The 19,588-nt window shown below is 42.5% G+C and overlaps 1 protein-coding gene across 2 annotated transcripts in view; it reads right to left on the minus strand.

Moving 5' to 3' along the window:
• LOC142495251 (protein O-mannosyl-transferase TMTC3-like) overlaps nucleotides 1-19,588 on the minus strand; it is a 138,019-nt gene that overhangs the window by 43,722 nt on the left and 74,709 nt on the right. For both annotated transcript variants that reach the window (XM_075600470.1, XM_075600469.1), the window contains exon 11: nucleotides 4,892-5,003. In XM_075600470.1, coding sequence (XP_075456585.1) covers nucleotides 4,892-5,003 — 112 coding nt within the window. The remainder of the gene's footprint in view (nucleotides 1-4,891; nucleotides 5,004-19,588) is intronic.

The following is a 19,588-nucleotide window of genomic DNA, read 5'->3' on the forward strand; positions in this document are numbered from 1 at the left end:
GATCGGTGTAATACAGGAGAATTATGGAGAACCTACATTCTCAGTCGCCGGCGAAGGGTATGTCCCTTGAAATTATGTGTGGACTTTATGGCAATCAAATGTTTTAAAATGGATATTTAGTGGCGCAGAATATATTAAATAAGAAGGCAAGTGAAACATATCAGGCTCTGTTTTGAAAATAGCTGCAGCATTAGTGGACCCCCCTTTTCCTCATCTCCCTTCCCTCACCCTTTTTCACTGAAAGGTCACAGGACTTGCATGTCTGTGAGACATGGAAGTTAATTATTAACCTAGGAAGAAATGGCTTCAATTTAAGAATGTTAAAGTAGTTTTTTTAGGAATGAATGCATTAATACTGCATGGAAAAAGAAAAAGGGGACATCCTCTTTAAATGTTTTTTGTTTGTTTTTGTCTTAGAAAGCTCATAGAAACTAGTTTGATGGCATAATAATATACATGTCGGAGTGAAGTGTTTGTGTGTCACGCTGATAGTTTATGTATGTATGTATGTATGTATGTATGTATGTATGTATGTATGTATGCATGCATGCATGCATGTCTTTATTCATATAGCGCCATTCGTGTACATAGCGCTTCACATTGTCACTTGTACTAATCATAAAAATAACAAATAACAGATCATAATGATTTTGAATGAAGTAATAATAAGGGTTAAAATAAACCTATACAACAAAAAACTAAAATGCAAACAGCTACTTCCAATATGACAAAAATACACAGTGCAATACTTATATCTCTTGTAAAAGAGTCATTTAAGTCTAACCCTTTTGTCAAGTGTATTAAGCCTGCTGCCATTTACAAGGCATGACAGTAGCATTTAAAATAAACCTAGGAAGCATTGTATGTTGAAGTTTTGTTAATTGCCCGTAGAAAGTAGAATGAATGTTGATGGAAGATAAACTCAGAGAATGTGTGTGTGTGTGTGTGTGTGTGTGTGTGTGTGTGTGTGTGTGTGTGTGTGTGTGTGTGTGTGTGTGTGTGTGTGTGTGTGTGTGTGTGTGTGTGTGTGTGTGTGTGTGTGTGTGTGTGTGTGTGTGTGTGTGTGTAAGAAAGATAAGGAATTAGTAGTAAATAAAACAATAAGATTTTTGTTTTATAGGAAGGGTTGCAGAAATGGTTTTGTTTTTGTTTTTTAGTTATCAAGGTTTCTCTGTTCAAACTTGTAATAGGAAACTAACGGTTTGTTTTCTTAAATACACTGGTCTTGTTTGATTTTTGAACAGCAGTCATTTAAAAGAGGGAAGTTTAAAAGCAGCTAAGCGGGCTGCCCACCCCACCCCCCTCCAGCTTAAGGAAAGACCACGTTCCAGACATGAAAAGTTAACTAGAAGCTGAAAAAAAAAATGCTTAAAAGCAGCTTAGTTATAGTATGGGGAAAGAGAATGATTCTGTAATTTATTTATTTTTGGACTGAGTTTGCAGGATCAAACAGGTCTGTTTTGTTTTTTTTATCTTATTTTTTGTAAAGTTCATTTTGCTCTGTATCAGAGAAGTGTGAAATTATGCTTATTTATTGTGCTTTCTGTTTTTTTGTGTCTATTTTAGGATAAATACCTCATAGTTTATGGGCGTCTCCCAACAACAGTACTGGGTACATCTGGTCTGTTGCACCAGTACGTGTTAAATTATTTCCCAACGCTGCCCTCCCCAGAATTGGCCAATACCCACTCAGCAGAAATGCTTTAGATGGCATAGCCCCTATTATGTAGCAATTATTACAAGAAGGGGTTATAATCCCCACAGGCAGTAACCAAATTACCTCTACGCAGAAACCAGTAAACACATTTCTATTCTATTTGTTCTATGTTTTTAATTCTATTTGTTATAATTGTTTCATTAACAATACAATAATATTTAATATGTATTTCCATATTTGAATAGTGTCAAAAGTATACTCAGTACTTCACAAAGTGTACGATATAAACGAGTAAGCATAAAGTCAGAAATGGAATAATTTTTCCTATAAAGTTAACTGCATATGTGATGTATTTTATAACTTTTAACCATTACCTCTCCTTTCCCTCCAAAAGGTGTCTTAATTTGAACCCTCATCTATAGTCTCTCATTTTAAAGAATGCAACTGTAGGCAATCCAGATTTTATTTTTTAAGCAGTAGCTATTGTCAAATTCATGATATATATATATATATATATATATATATATATATATATATATTTAAATCTCAAGCTTCTGATGATTTAAATACCATCAAACTTTATGTCGTATATTGTTCACATGGCATAGGATTTACATATGAACAAAAGAGAGGATAATTTATATTGAGCATTCCTTGCCGATATGACTCCATTCATACTGTGTTATGTTTTGGTGCTGTCTACTCATTGCTACACATAGCAACATGTTACTTCATGAATATTCATGTAGAGAGGGATATACCCCTCCTCTTTACATTTTCCAGCATAACTATTGGATAGCTTTATTTTGAGCTTGTTTGGGAACTAATGTGATAAGCTGCTACTCTGCAGTGTTTTGTGGTGAAGCTAATTAGCATTGTTAGTATATTATGGACACTGGCCCCTCATGTTCTGATAGGGCTTTACACTTGTGTTCATACTAGCATTTTTGTTTACCATATACTGTCCGTTTCGTTCACGTGGGGACTCTTTTATTTATGGTTTATTAGTTGTCATTTTATGCATTTCGTCAGTTTTTAGCTTGTAAAAAAGTTGTATACGTTTTAGTTGTGTTATAGTTAGGTTTATGTGAATATTTCCCATTTGGTCTGTAATAATTTGATATTCGTGGTACTAGTTATTTAACTGGTACTTTATGTATATTTTACTGTTTACAATGAGTGCAAGCTTTAGGGACTTTTAGTGACAACGTCTTGTCACTTATCAGTGTTCTCTTACGATACTTCCCTATGCACCGTTGATTTCTTTCTTTTGTAGTTGGTGAGCAAGGTGTTTTTGTGTTTATTTTATATGTGGATGCCAAGACAGTGGTGAAAAACAAAAAAAAATTGTGCTGATACTAAATTATAGTGGCTTAAAGCGCTCTCCTTGTGCTTTTATTAATGAAATGTTTAAGTCTCTCCAAACTTAGGTGCAGCTTATACAGTCTACCAAGTCTACCAAGGAGAATACAAAGCAGCATCATTGCAAGAAAAAAGTGCCGGCACCACCGTAAACAACTAACAAAGACAAAGAATCATCAAGCCAGTGTTTTTTTGACCAACAGTTAGTGTATCTAGGCACAATAATCCTAGAACATTTAATCACCGAGGAATTAAGACTTCAGGCAAGGCCCCGTCTTAAAAGAACAATTTGTTTTTTCTGGACTCAATATTATCTGGGCCTGGTCTTAAACGAACAATTTGTTTTTTCAGGACTCAATATTATTATTTTTTATGCTTTAGAGTGTGTTTTTAAGATGTATGCCCCGCTAGGCAAGATCAGCCTACGCCATCCAGATGATGACAAGGGATGATCAATTTTGAAATATTTGTAATGTTTATGCTTTTGTGGTCACAACATTTTTCAGACAATCATACAATCTTGCACAATGCTACACAGGATAATGGGTCACAGGGGAATATATACAATGAATCCCTGCCATACTCTAGTGGCCCCCAATGACGTAAGAGAGAATTACATTTAACCCCTTGAGTAGGGATACCTTACACTAATGCCGAATTTTAAAAATGAAATGTTAATTTGAATTTGTTTACAGGGAACTTTTTCTAAACCGAATTCCACTGGTAAATGAGGTTCCTGTAGGTGGATTTTACACTGGGAACAACAATCAATTTATGGGTCAGGTGCCTCCACCAACTAATGAAGTGTGTGTAAAAATGTATTTACAGCCTAGAACTAAAAATGTATAGGGAGGATATGGCCTTAATTTTATTAATTTACTTAATCAAGAACAGGTACAGATTAGATTAATGGCCCTACAGAATAGAATGGCTCTGGACTAAATTTTAGCATATGGGCCCTAGTTAAAGAGCAATGTTGTGTTTCTATTAGAGATCAAAGTGTAAGATTGAGCATGAGCTAGAGAAGATCGCAGAGATACAGGAGAGATTAAAGAAAGGCGGAGATGAGAGGTGTGTTCCGTTAGGAATTACCAAGTTGGTTGGTTTCCTCGAAGCGAAACTGATGAATGGAATTGTCTGTGTGCTTGCAGTTCTGATTGTTTTGTATGACTGTGTCATGTGTAGTAAATTCATACTGCAAAGGTGTGTAACACCCTCTACCCAGGCCATGCCAGTGATCACAGACGACTCCACGGAAGATGCAATCTCAGAAGGAAAAGTCAGTCCTCCTCAAAGGAATACAGATGAAGATGATGGCAGAAAGACTAACCTGGCTGATATGATAGCCAGCAGCTCTGTGAGTTTCCAGAACTATCAAAGTCATGCAAAATTGGACCCTACAGGCCAGCGCGACGTTTCTGGAGTTTTATCTGAAATTATCCTTAAAATACTATGTTTTAAGAATAAAAAGAGAGGACTGTGAAGATTGAGATAATGTGCTTGGCTCAGGCTATATGTGTATAAGGGGTGTATTACTCATTTTTGAAATGTATAAAAATGTGATACTAAGCAATATTTCTTTAGAGGCATGAGTTCAAATTTGAATTCTCTCTCACTTGTACCATGGTGCTGATAAACTCACTTGTTACTTTGAACCCTTGAGTCATTGATTTTATTTCTACGCTTTCACAGTACCCAACAATCCTCATTTCAAACAAAATATGCTAAAACTTTTATTCAGTTTGTAAATCTTTGAGCATCATCCTTAGATTGATTATTGTGTAATTTTAAGATTTCTATTGAAGCCCTAATGAAGACATTCTAATTTCAGAAAGTATTGATAGAAAAAAAAATGAAGAATTAAACTCTTACCTGGCTGTACTTGTGTAGCCTGCTTGAAGAACCTTAAGGCTCTCGCATAATTCTTCTCATTCTCCAAAGCATGGCCCACATTATTCCAAAGTTTGGCATTATTTTTGTTTACCTAAAAGAACAGATTGAATGGAAAATGTTTTAACTAATCAACATCCCATACATCAGAGCTAATATTTCCTTGAATAAGTTCACGTTTCAGGAAGACTTGTTCTCATTGTTATTTTTTGTACCAAGTAGGTTGTCGGACACTTCCAATTTTGTAATCCGCTTTGGTCTTTAAAGATAAAACAAAGTATTGAGTGAATATGTACTGTAACAACGCTTTTAAAATCAGCAGAGCAAAAATTGTGTTTTAAATAACCATTCAGATAGCTATAGACACAGACATACATAGACTGAACAGGGTGGTCAAATGATCCTACTTCCAGCTCAGGTGACCACCTGATTCCCAAAATGTGTACTGGTGAAGTTACCAGATTTAAATATCACTCAAGGGAACAAAGTAGCTACCAAATCGAGTCAATATGAAGTTGCCAAACCATTGCCCCTAGCTTCCTATTGGGTGGCCATTTCAATTCCCTTTAAAAACCTGTAAGCAATACTGGTAACATCACAAGTAAGTAACCCTCTAGATTGTAAATGCCCACGAGCAGGGCCCTCATTAACTTTTGTATCTTCTTGCACTTTTTTGTCCTTATTTGGTACGGCATTCTGTTTATGCAATTTAGATCACTTTGTACCGCGCTGTGGAATAGGTTGACGCTTTACAAATAAAATATAAAGTAACTTGGGAACCCTGAGCTGAAAATAGTGCAGTTCAGCTCCGGAGGACACACCTGTTCCAACCTTCTTCATTTTTTTGTAGATTAGTTAGGGTGGATTGCGCCTTTAATCTGAAGTTAACATGCAGCTACATTTTATAATGTACTAGCTGAGAGACCCGGCGTTGCCCGGGAGTACAATTTCCCGCTCCCCCCTCTCTCTCCACTCCCCCTGTCTTTTTCTCCGCTCCCCCCTCTCTGTTTGTGTTCCCCCCCTGCGCAGCTCTGTTCCCCCCCCCTACAGTGTTCAACACACACACACGGTCCCCCCCCCACACACACTGTCCCCCCCCCACACACACTGTCCCCCCACACACACACACTGTCCCCCCCCCCACACACACACACACTGCCCCCCCACACACACACTGTCGTTCCCCCCCCCCACACACACACACACACACACACAGTCTCCCCCCCCACACACACACATTCCCCCACACACACACACATATCCCCCCCCACACACACACACATACTGCCCCCCCCACACACACTGCCCCCCCCCACACACACACATACTGCCCCCCCACACACACACACTGCCCCCCCCACACACACACACTGCCCCCCCCACACACACACTGCCCCCCCACACACACACGGCCCCCCCACACACACACGGCCCCCCCCACATACACACTGCCCCCCCACACACACACGGCCCCCCCACACACACACGGCCCCCCCACACACACACTGCCCCCCCACACACACACTGCCCCCCCACACACACTGCCCCCCCACACACACTGCCCCCCCCCCCACACACACACTGCCCCCCCTACACACATGCTGCCCCCACCCACACACGCTGCCCCCCCCACACACGCTGCCCCCCACACACACGCTGCCCCCCCCACACACGCTGCCCCCCACCACACACTGCCCCTCCACACACAGACTGCCCCCCCCACACACACAGACTGCCCCCCCACACACACACAGACTGCCCCCCCACACACACACAGACTGCCCCCCCACACACACTGCCCCCCATCCCATACACACTGCCCCCCATCCCACACACACTCTGTCCCCCTCTCCCCCCCCCACACACAAAGCCCCCTCCCCTGTTACAGGACCACAAAGCCCCCTCCCATGTATTCTTCAGAAGGTACGGACCACAAAGCCCCCTCCCCTCTGCCAGGACTCACAGCACCGCTCCTCTCTCCCGCGCTCCTCCGATTGTCACGCGCGCCTAGCACTTCTCTGCTCTCCCTCCTCCCGTCCGGGGAGCGCTGCGCATGCGCCCCCTCTCTGCACCTGTGAGCGCGAGCCACCGGGAAGCTTGCAGCAGGGAAGGTGCGGGGCCTGTCCGGCTGACAGGGGAGAGTGACGGCCACAAGGAGGGAGGAAGGTGAGCTGCGGTCCGGCTGACAGGGGAGAGTGACGGCCACCGGGAGGGGGGAAGGCGAGCTGCGGTCCGGCTGATGGGGGAGAGTGACGGCCATCTAGAGAGGGGGGTGGTGTGTGTGTGCTCACGGTGTGCGGTGTTGGTCAGAGGCGCACGTGGTCACGGTGTGAGGAGAGTGTGTGTGTGTGTGTGTGACTCTTCTCCCTGCCTGGCTCCTCCCTGCCTGGCCCGCAGGCCAATGAGCTGTCCATCAGACATACACACACAAACATTATTTGAGACATATATAGATCAGAACACTGTTTTGAGTTACATGTACCCAAAACATCAAGTCTGGAAAGCAATATAAGCTGTATATTATAATTATAGGCAAAAGCTACTAAATTCAGGGCATTATTGAAATCCCTGCTCTCCGATAGGATAATGCCTAGAATTTTAACCAATCAGTAATGAGCCGGAATATTTGGCACCCTGCCAAGTTTTTCAGCCAATCAGCATTCAGTTCTCAGTCGCAATGAATTAGATCAGCTCTTAGGCTGCGTCCATGGTATGGCAAACTGCACGGACACGTCCGCATGCTGAGCGAACAGACTGCCTAGAGGCAGTCTTCATGTCTATGCGGTGTGCGGGCGGAAGCAGGAGCGCGTTGTGCAAGAAATCAGTTGAAACGGATTCCTTGGCGCGACAGGCCGGTCAGGTGAGCGGTTCGCCCAATGAGGGCGAACCAGCTCCGTGACGTCCTAGACACACCCACGGACGACGGGCGTACCATGGCCAGGGAAAGCACCCTCTTTCCCTCAGCCTCCGCACGGCTGAAATTACCATGGACCCAGCCTTAGACAGGAGGCGATTGGACAGGAGGCAGCAGCAAGGCACTGACTCCTCCACCACCCTGCCTGCAGAGAGCTCAGCACAGGAGAGTGAGGGGAAAGGTTGGTGTCTGTTGTGTGTTTTGAGAGTGTCAAGGGGGCCAGCCGAGTGTTTTGTTGGTGTGTGTCTGCTTTGTGTGTGTAGAGGGGGGGGGGGGGGGCTGCAGTGTGTGTGTGTGTGTGGTGTGTGTGGTGTGTGTGTGTGTCAGAGGGTGGAGGAGGGCTGCAGTGTGTGTTTTGGTTTGTGCATGTGTGTGTGTGTCTGCAGTTTTGTGGGTTTACAGGGGGCTGCATTGTGTGTTTTGGGGTGTAGTGGGGGGCTGTATTGTGTTTTGTGAGTGTAGAGGAGGGGGCGGGGGCTGCAGAGTGTGTAGGGGGGACTACAGTGTGTGTGTGTATATGTGTATATATATTTATGGTGGGTGAAAAAGGCGACAGAAATCCTCCACTCTTAGCATATAGCCAATAAACCCTGCCTTTCAACCATTATCACCTCGCATACAGTGCTCCCACCGCAGCAAGGGATTCTGGGAAATGACATGCAAATGAGCACACAATATGCCACCTTTTGCATGGAATATCCATTCACATGGAGCTCATTTAAGCTGATGTATCGCCGTTCACACAGCTTTTAAACACAGCATGGGACAAGCAAAGCAAGTTTAAACCACTCACAGACATGTTTCAACCTTGATGGGTATCATCAGTGTGAGGTTGGTTTATACTTGCTTTGAAATATTTCTAGGCTGGGTAGGTTTACCATACATTTCAAGTTATGAAGGATGAAAAAGGCGACAGAAATCCTCCACCGTTGGCATATAGCCAATAAAGAATATCACTTGTGAGCACATTCACATGTCTTAGACAGGTCTGCAACCCTACCATTCAACCATTATCACCTCGCATACAATGTTCCATGTGAATGGATATTCCAGGCAAAAGGTGACACATTGTGTGCTCATTTGCATGTTATGTCCCAGATTATTTATATATATATATATTTATATATATATATATAGCAAAAAAACAATATGAAGTAGCGCCGCTAGATACCCAGTTAATCATAGATATTAATAGGAGAGACAGTAGCTGGTTGGATGGGCTTGAAGGGGCAGCTAGAATGGGCTAATACACTATGATAGAACTTTAAAAATACAAATAGCAATGCAATCTCCTGACAATTACCCTAAATGAAAAAATAAAAATCTAAAAAATATATTTATTAAATAAAAAATTGAAAAAATTCTCAAAAAATGTAAAATAAAAAACCTTCAATACATAAAGTCCTGTTCCAGTGGCAATGTCTTTGGTTCCTTGCAGCCCGTTTCAAAGGGATCACCAGTCCCTAGTGATATCTAGAAAAAAGGAAAGAGAAAGAAACAGGCGCACACCTAGTGCATTACCACAATAAAAATGTATTGAATGAACATAAAATCTAACAAATGCCCACTCACAAAGGTACAGCAAATATAAGCGTGTATGAGATAGGCTCTCATGTGCCATGCAGCTCAATCACCAGCGTCCGTCCGCAATCAATGGCGTCCTCACGTGGATAACTCCGTAAAACCGGAACCGGGGTCCTTCGCCTTCAGTTCTCCACCATAATGGTCCCTCCAGGGAACAGACACCTCCGGTGTACAAGTGCACGAGGTTGCAAGCCGGGAGAGCAGCACACGGGAGCCAAAAGTTCTGTCAACCTGCATCAGTGCTTGTGGGCAAATGGCGGCCAGACTCTAGCCACGCCCTACGCGTTTCGTCATCAAATGACGACTTCTTCAGGGGTAGAAGTTGTCATTTGATGACGAAACGTGTAGGGTGTGGCTAGAGTCTGGCCGCCATTTGCCCACGAGCACCGATGCAGGTTGACTGAGAACTTTTGGCTCCCGTGTGCTGCTCTCCCGGCTTGCAACCTCGTGCACTTGTACACCGGAGGTGTCTGTTCCCTGGAGGGACCATTATGGTGGAGAACTGAAGGTGAAGGACCCCTCTTCCGGTTCCGGTTTTACGGAGCTGATCCACGTGACGACGCCATTGATTGCGGACGGACGCTGGTGATTGAGCTGCATGGCACATGAGAGCCTATCTCATACACGCTTATATTTGCTGTACCTTTGTGAGTGGGCATTTGTTAGATTTTATGTTCATTCAATACATTTTTATTGTGGTAACGCACTAGGTGTGCGCCTGTTTCTTTCTCTTTCCTTATATATATATATATATATATATATATATATATATTATATATATAAAAACAAACATCACAGCTTGCACTCGATGTACTGGTTCATTTAGACAGGTGCTAGTCTCAAATAATAGAAAAACAACATTACCATTCTCTCGTCCGGTAAAGAAAGACTGCACTCGGTTCAGTAATCATGAAAAACTGTATTGGGCATCTGAATAGAAAAGATAAGTCACCCAATCCAACGTTTCGGTCCTGGAATAGGACCATTCTCAAGGGGGTGCAAAAAGGGGGTGAGAAAGGTCCTATTCCAGGACCGAAACGTCGGATTGGGTGACTTATCTGTGACTTAAGCTGTCTCTTACACATACTAATACTCCTGGTTTTTTCATCCCTATACACCTATAGGGACCACATAGTATCCACACACACTTTTAGTTGTGCTACAATCTCTCACATTTCCACACCTACCCACACCATTTATATCCACTCCCACTCCACACACACCTTTTGTAAAGCACTGTATATACTGTGGGCTCTCCATTCATTTATATTCACACAGATACATACACACACACTCTTACATCACTTGCTTTCAGGTACCTTTTGACACCTCTAGCCATAAAACACATCCACACCGGGGGAAGGACTAGCACAGATAACATTCCAAGAGACACTGTTTTGAAGTATACCTTTTGCTTGCTTCATTCATTGTAACATCGCTGGAAGAAGAGATCAGTGTATCTCGAAAGCTCGCACAAATAAAAGCATTTAGTTAGCCACAGAACGGTATCATCTATTTATTTTTTGATTATTGAAGCTCGGCTAACACGGTACTGATACCTATATATAAACATATTGAGATATAGATGTAGATATATAGATATCTGTGTGTATTTACAATTTCCTTTTAATAAACTTGTAGTAAAAGCAAAAGAATGTAGATAATCATGCTGATAAAAATCAATATGACTACAACTCTTCCAGCCAGGGCATTTACCTTTCTTCATCACGCAGTTCAGCAGTCAAGCAACCATTATTTAAGCTATAGAAAATAAACATTTGAATATTCTTGCCACAGATCCCTTGCTGAGAGACATGGTCTCTTCTGATCCAAGATTTGTGTTTTAAAAAAAAAAAATCATACTCACTGGGTAATATATCACTCAGTGTACCAAGAAGTACCCAAGATCGTAACAAAAGATTTTTGTCCAGGGTTGCTTGGCTGCTTTCCGTGTGGAAAATGCAATATATGTATGTTCAAAAAACTAATTTCTTCTCAAATCAGGAAGAGACCAAAACATTCAGCATTTTGTCCTTCATTACGTGTAACACTGAGTATATCATTTAAATGCTCACATGCGGCTGTAATAAAAAGGTATATTGGATTTACTACCAGGGCATTCAAAATCAGAATGCAAGAACATGCGAGATCCAATGTAAAAGGGGATCTCACTCAACCAGTGTCTAAGCACTTTAAATGTTTCCAACAAGGCAGTTTAGCGAACTTTAGATGTGTTGCAATTGAACATATAAAACCTCACACGAGGAGGTGACAGGACTAATTATCTTCATGGAAGAGAAGCATTTTGGATATTTACAATGGATACACTTGCACTTAAAGGCTAAAATACTGAATGGGACCTTAAATCCTTCCTGTGAACATCATTGTTATCAGTGATTGCAACACATCTATATAATCCTATAGTCTGCCCTATATTGATCTATTTATACATCATTTTTACAATATATGTTTAAAGTCATCAATACTTTATTATTATATTGATTCATTAACTGTAACAATGTGCAAAGAGAATTGATTATACATACACTACGCTTTCTGTGGCTTTTGGATGCATTAACTATGTTCCTTGCCATCTTTTTGTCAATTGATATGACAAAATCAGATTCCTAGTTTTGATATAGAGTGGTATGTACTTTGACATTTTTAAATTACATGTTTAGTTACTATGAGACAATTAATTACTCTATTAATGAGGTGAAGTGTTATATTCTTATACAAGTGCCACATATTAGCTATATACACATATATTAAGGATATCTAGGACACTTTTTGTCTGGTAAGTGCCATAGAAAGTTGATGTTTGTTTAAACATTTTTTTTTAAACATTTCATTATGGAATACAATGTTTACTATATGTATATATACCGTGGATCATTCCTACCAGACATTATTTACCTTGTGCACCTGATAGTATATAACATCACAATTTTAGCATTGATTCCAGTCACTATACCCATTACGTTTGGTCCAATCATGTTTTTGTGTATACACTTTGTAAATTGCACAAACCTGTGTGCTTACTATTAGCAAGGAGGGGTTTAAAACAGTAGTTCCTCTCCGATTATACTCCTTGAGAAAGCGCCAGTGACGACGTGAAACGTGTGGGAGGAGGAGCTTTTTAGTTTGTGGATGTTAAACCTTTATGTAGTTTAAATAAGTTTTTTTTTATCTAACTTTCGGCTGGTGACTTCTGCCTCTTCAAGGATCGGCTGCTGTTCTGATCTTTTTTTCGAATTGGAGCTTATTTGGATCGGAGAGAAGCCGCCAAGGATACATAAGTGCTTTTGTGTTTTTGCCTGGCCATGAGTAACGGGGAACGGTGAATACTGGTGAGTATCTTTGCTTACTCCACAGCGGATACACTACCTGGACATGGGCTAAGAGTGTGAGCTGCAGCTGACCTGTCGGGGAGATTATCACCTTCATCTCAAGGCTACTTCGGTCAGGTAATTGCGGACACTTACCATGGTGTGTGTGTGTGCGCGTGCGTATATATATATATATATATATATATATATATATATATATATATATATATATATATATACACACAGTGGTTGACAAATCACCAAAAAATCTACTCGCCACACAAAAAAATCTACTCGCCACCTAGTACCAAACGTGTGCTGCTTGGGCCAATATTTACTCGCCCGGGGGTTAAATCCACTCGCCCGGGGCGAGCAAATGTATAGGTTTGTCGAACACTGTATATATATATATATATATATATATATATATATATATATATACATACATATATATATATACATACACATAGGCTATATATATATATATATATATATATATATATATATATATATATATATATATATATATATATATATATATAGCCTATCACCCTTTATTCCTTGTTGTTGCATCAGTGAATTTCATATATATACAGTGTATCATCAGTGGTATCCTGGAGCTTGCAGTCGGTTTTTCTCTATGTCCATTATTAGCCAGTAATGCCCTGTTCTTCAGGGGTTATTAATTAATTATAGGGTAAAGCTGTTAAATTCCAGGCATTATTAATTTAGTAATGGGCTGGATTTTTTTGTCACCTTGCCAAATTTTTATTTCAAGCCAATCAGTTTTCCCTTGTCAGAGCAGCCCTCAGACAAGGGAGGTGATTGGATAGGAGGCAGCAGTCATGCAGTGACTCCTCCCCATCCCTGCCTGCAGAGAGTGCAGTACACGGGAAGGAGTGTTTGTTGGTCTGTCTGCAGTGAGTCTTTGTAGCTTCTGTGTGTGTGTGTGTGTGTGTGTGTGTGTGTGTGTGTGTGTGTGTGTAGCATTAGTTTGCGTGTCTATCGAGTTTGTAGTTTTTAGCTGCAGAGTTTGTGTGTCGAGCTGCAGTGTGTGTGTACGTTTGTGTGTACAGAGGTCGGCTGCAGAGTTTGGATAGAGATATATATATATCTATATATCTATATATAAATAGATATATAGCGTTGCCCGGGATTTTATGTTTTATATGTTTATAAATATCCGCTCCACCCCTCTCTGTCCCCATTCCCCTCTCTCTCCCCCCCTCGTTCACATCAATCCAGTCCCCCCTTCACATGGATACATTCCCCCCCTCCCCATTCAGAGCTCCGATCTCCCCCCCCCCCGTTCATAGGTACGGTCCCAACGTTCACAGCTCCGGTCCCCTCTGAGTCCCCTGGAGTACCCCTCACTCTCTCCCCCGACTGCCAGGAGGGTTGCTCGGCGGCGGGTCACTGCGGGGGCAGACGGAAGTATTGCTTTGCGGCGGGGGCGGGGGGATTGCTCGGCGGTTGCTCAATGGGGGGGCGGGTTGCTCGGCGGTGTAGATGTCGGCAGGTCACTCACATTTTGCTCGGCAGCGACCCGTAGCGTGGGCAAGAGAGTTGCGTGGCGGCTCGCTCCGGTCCCTCCCCATTCACAGTTCCGGTCCCCCGAGTCCCCTGGACTCACTCGGCTGGAGGGTTGCTCGGTGGCTCACTGTTGGGGCGGGCGGGTTGCTCGACGGCGGGTCACTGTGGAGGCGGACGGGAGAGACGTGTTGTCACCCAGCCTTGGCGAAAGCCAATGAGAGCCAAGGCCCGCCCCGTAGTCAGCCAATGAGAGCCAAGCCCCGCCCCGCAGTCAACCAATGGGAGTGCGCACAAACCCACAAACAGATTTCTAAACTATACAAACGTGTCTATTATTTATGGAAAAAAAAAGCCTACATTTACAGTAGCCTATAATGGTAACAATCCCCGAAAAACAGGGCATTATTGGCCAATAATGCCCTGGCTGGAAGAGTTGTAGGCCCGAGGCGAGGGTATGAGAACTCAAAGCTGATTGGCTGAAAAATTTGGCAGGGTGGCCAAAATTCCGGCCCATTACAAAACTGGGGCATTATTGAAAGCTCTGCTCTCTAATTGGTCAACATTCCAGGCATTAACCATTAAGCAGTAGCCTGCAATTTTGGGCACCTTGCCAAGTTTTTCAGCCAATCAGCTTTGAGTTTTCACACACACATTGAGTAAGAGCATCTCTCAAATAGGGGAAGTGATTGGACAAAAAGGCACAAGCAAGGCACCGACTCCTCCCCCTCACTGCCTGCAGAACACCGAGGAGAAAGGTGTGTTTGTATAGAGGGGTGCTGCATTGCGTGTGTACAGAGGGGAGGTGCTGCATTTGTGTGTGTGTATATATCAAGGTGGGCTGCAGAGTGTGTATAAATAGAGGGGGCTACATTCTGTTTTTTGTGTACAGAGGTGGGCTGCAGTGTGTGTGTGTGTGTGTGTGTGTGTGTGTGTGTGTGTGTGTGTGTGTGTGTGTGTGTGTGTGTGTGTGTGTGTGTGTGTGTGTGTGTGTGTGTGTGTGTGTGTGTGTGTAGAGAGGCACTTTATTGGCCAATATTTACAATTTCATTTTTTTATTAATTTTTTTCAATTTTTTTATTGTTTTTCACAAAATACACACATATCATACATTTCGTTATACAAACATTGGAGGAGTACTAACTGTCATGTACAACACAGTAAATATTTACGAATCATTGTTCCTGTTTAAGTTAAATATGTAACTAGTTGTGTTGAGTATTGCCTATTCACATACTCCCCCATTAGGTACATTAAAATGGATGCGGCCGCTTCTTTGTATGCATCTTTTATTGTCAGGGAAGAAAAAAGAAAAGATAGGGGGAGAGAGAGGGGTGAAAGGAGAGGGGGAGGAAAGTAGAGTTGGAGAGGGAGAGAAGGGGAGGGGAGGAGGGGGGGAAGGGGGGGGACCAGCCCAATTGGCCCCTTAGTTTTTTCCGATAGCTTTCGTAGTAGTCTGTTACACACCTGGCCATATTTCCCATGTCTTATGGAACTTGTCCATTTTTTGGGTTAGTTTTGCTGTAAGGAGCTCCATTGACTTTATTTCGCGGAGTCTTCGTAGTATTGTCTGTTTGGATGGTGGATTTATTTTTTTCCAGGCAGCTGCCACACAACAGCGAGCTGCCGTGAGTACGTGTATTGTCATTTTGTTTTCTGCCGTCTCTAGCTCGTCAATTGGTTTAGCCAGCACCATGGTCAGCGGGTCCATCTGAATCTCCACCCCCAGGTATTCTCGGATTAATGATTTGATCATGACCCAGAACACCTGAATCTTTGGACAATTCCACCAGATGTGAGCCATATCTCCTCTTTGTCCGCATCCCCTCCAGCACAAATCTGGGGTCCCGGGGAAGATCTGGCTCAACCTACTCGGGGTTAAGTACCATTGAAATAGAATTTTATAAATATTCTCTTTGGTGGTGGTGCATATTGATGTTTTGGAAGCTGCCTCCCAGATATCCTCCCAGTCTTCCCTATCGATCTCTATGTTCAAATCTTCCGCCCATTTGAGCATATAATTGTGTTGGGAACAACCTGCTGTTCTTGCCAGACCCAGAAACACTTCCGAAATCAACCCCTTACAGTAATATCCTTTCCTGCAAAGGCGCTCAAAATTTGTTAATGGTTGAAATGTTAATTCTTTGGAAAGAGTTTGCAGGTAATGCCTGATCTGCAGGAAGCCAAATATTGGCAGGTTCACTGTTTGGTGTTTTTTCTCTAGTTCCTGAATCGATAGGATCTTTCCGTTTCCTATAAACTGCTCTGCTACCATTATCTTTAACTTTTTAAATTCACTGAGACTCTGTGGGAACAAGCCTGGGGGGAACTCCGGGTTGTTAAATATGGGCGTTAGTTGTGAGGGTGAGGCCGTTAGGTTAAACCTATCTTTATTTTTAGTCCATATTCTCCATGTACATTTCATTGCTCCCAGCTTTAATGTTTCTGAGAAGGTCTCCCTACCCCTCTCGGTCCACAGGGTGGCCGGGAGTGAGAGAGGTCTCGCATAGGCAGACTCAATCCCAATCCAACAGCTTGTGGTTGGTTCGTTGTTCCACATTATAACTTGTTTGAGTTGGGCCGCCAAATAATATTTCATGATATCCGGGACTGCCAAGCCTCCGCTTTCCTTTGGTGCTAGCAAGATAGTTCTAGCTACCCTTGGTCTTTTATTTTGCCAAATAAATTGGAAGATTTTGTTTTGCATATTTTTGAGTTCACCTAGTGGGATATCAATAGGGAGAGTCTGGAAGTAATACAGAAGTCTTGGTAGGATGTTCATTTTTACCGTGGCTATTCTTCCTAGCCAAGATATCTGATATTCATTCCAGCTTTGAAGGTCTTTTTTTAGTCTCTCAAATAGGGGTGGGTAATTGCATTGAAATAGTGTTTTGTACTCCCGTGTTATTTGTATTCCTAGGTATTTGATTTTTGTGGAACTCCACCTATAATTGAAATTTATTTGCAGTAATTTGATCTCGGGGTGGGGTAGGGATATATTTAATGCTTCCGACTTATCCATATTAGTTTTATATCCCGAGATTTTGCTGAATTTGTCTAATTGTGAGTGTAAATTCGGGAGTGAGGTCAAGGGGTTGGCCAGAGTCAGGATAATATCATCAGCAAAGAGGGATATCTTATAGTTTGTCCCCCCAATTTCAATACCATTTATATTTTTATCCTCTCTAATTGTTGCTGCCAAGGGTTCGATAGAGAGGGCAAATAGAAGCGGAGACAAGGGGCATCCTTGTCGAGTACCATTCTTAATGTTTATAGGGTTTGCGTCTCCTCCTGGGAGCTTCACGACGGCCGTGGGACTTTTGTACAGGGCTCTGACCCCTGCCAGATAGTGGCCCTTAAATCAGAATTTGATTAATGTTTGATCTAAAAAGTCCCATCTGATCCTATCGAATGCTTTTTCCGCATCTAGGCTCAATAGGATGGCCTTCGTGGATGAGAGATGTACATGGTCGATTATGTTAATGATTTTCCTGGTATTATCTGAGGCCTGCCTGCCGGAAATAAACCCGACTTGATCTATGTGTATTAGGCTTGGGAGTATGGGGGTTAATCTGTTGGCTAAAATTTTACTGAAAAGTTTTAGGTCCGAATTAAGGAAGGCTATGGGGCGATAACTACCGCACTGTAGTGGGTCTCTCCCTTCCTTTGGTATGACTGCTAGATTGGCCTTAGACATAGATGCTGGGATGGTTGTTCCATCCAGAAACTCGTTGAACATATCAAGGAGATATGGAGCTAGAATTAGCTTGAATGTCTTATAATATTGATTGAAGAACCCATCTGGGCCTGGCGTTTTGCTAGGTTTTAGTTGGGAGATGGCATTTAAGAGCTCCTCTTGGGAGATTTCTTTGTTTAGTTCTGCAAGATCCCCTTCTGAGAGGCTTGGAAGGTTACATGAATCTAAATATTTAGCTATAGCTTTCTCGTTAGAGGATCTATTTTTTGGGAACTTTAGATTATATAATTTAGAGTAGAAGTCTGAGAATTCGGCTGCTATCTGTTTCTCGCAATATGTTTTGGCACCTGTCTTTGTTTGTATAGCTGTTACTTGGGCTTTAGTTCTCAGACCTCTTAGCTTGGATGCTAATAACCGGTCGGCCTTATTCCCTTTATCATAGTATTTTTGCCTGGTCCACCGCAGCACCCTCTCCACTTCATCGAGTTGTATCTGTTTGAATTCAGATCTGGCTTTATTTAATATTTTGAGTAATTTTTTTGAGGGATTAGTTTTATGTTTTTGTTCCAGTAATTGGACCTTTTCCGCCAATTCGTTGTACAATTTCTGTCGTGCTTTTTTCTTGTATGAGGCTATGGAAATGATATTCCCTCTGATTGTAGCCTTATGTGCCTCCCATAGCATCGCTGATGACTCTACGGAGCCCTTGTTCAGTGTAAAGTATTCTCTGAGTTTTTGTTTAATTTCTATTTCTACATCTGGTTGGTTTAACAGAGAATCATTTAGTTTCCAATTATATTGGCTATTTTTATAGAAGGGGAGGGAGAGCGTCAGCGAGACCGGGGCGTGGTCCGACCAGGATATTGATCCTATATCTGACTGGGAGGTTGCCTGGAAGATATCCTTAGTACCCAGAAAATAATCAATCCTTGAGTAGGTCTGGTGCGGGGGGGAGAAGTAGGAGTAGTCCCTCTGACCCTGGTGCTGTGCTCGCCAGATATCTATTAATGTGAACTCTTCCAGTATGTTACGGAATTCCCTAGCATTTTTCTCCGTAGCACGAGGGAGGGGGGTATCTAATGTGCTCATCCTGTCCTGGTCGGGGTCTACAAGCATATTTAGGTCTCCGACCAACAACAGTGTAGTTCTAGGCTGGGGAGCTAGGCTGTCACAAAGTTCTCCCAGGAAGTCAGCTTGGGCCTCGTTTGGGGGCGTATATATTGACCATAGTAATATCCACCCCGGACAAGGTGCCTTGGAGGATAAGAAATCTGCCATCCGGATCTGCAGTTTCTTTTTTTAAAGAAAATTTAACATTTTGTTTGAACAAAATAGCTACTCCTCTCTTTTTGGTTGGGCAGGATGCATAGTAGGTCTGAGGGTAATATCTCTGGAAGGAATTGGGGGGGGGGGGGGGTTGTCGTGTTAAAGTGAGTTTCCTGTAAAAACTGGATGTCTCCCTTCGTCTTTTTGAGCTCCTGAAGAGCGAGCCTTCTTTTAAGTACTGAGTTTAGTCCTCTGACATTTAGGGATATTAGTTTAAGTGTTGTGTTATGGGCCATTGTTACCTGGATGGTATTTCAGGGCTTCTGTCTGTCCCTCCACTTTCCCAAGGTGGTGGGCGT

The sequence above is a fragment of the Ascaphus truei genome, chromosome 5 (assembly GCF_040206685.1).
Source record: "Ascaphus truei isolate aAscTru1 chromosome 5, aAscTru1.hap1, whole genome shotgun sequence".
Taxonomy (NCBI): domain Eukaryota; kingdom Metazoa; phylum Chordata; class Amphibia; order Anura; family Ascaphidae; genus Ascaphus; species Ascaphus truei.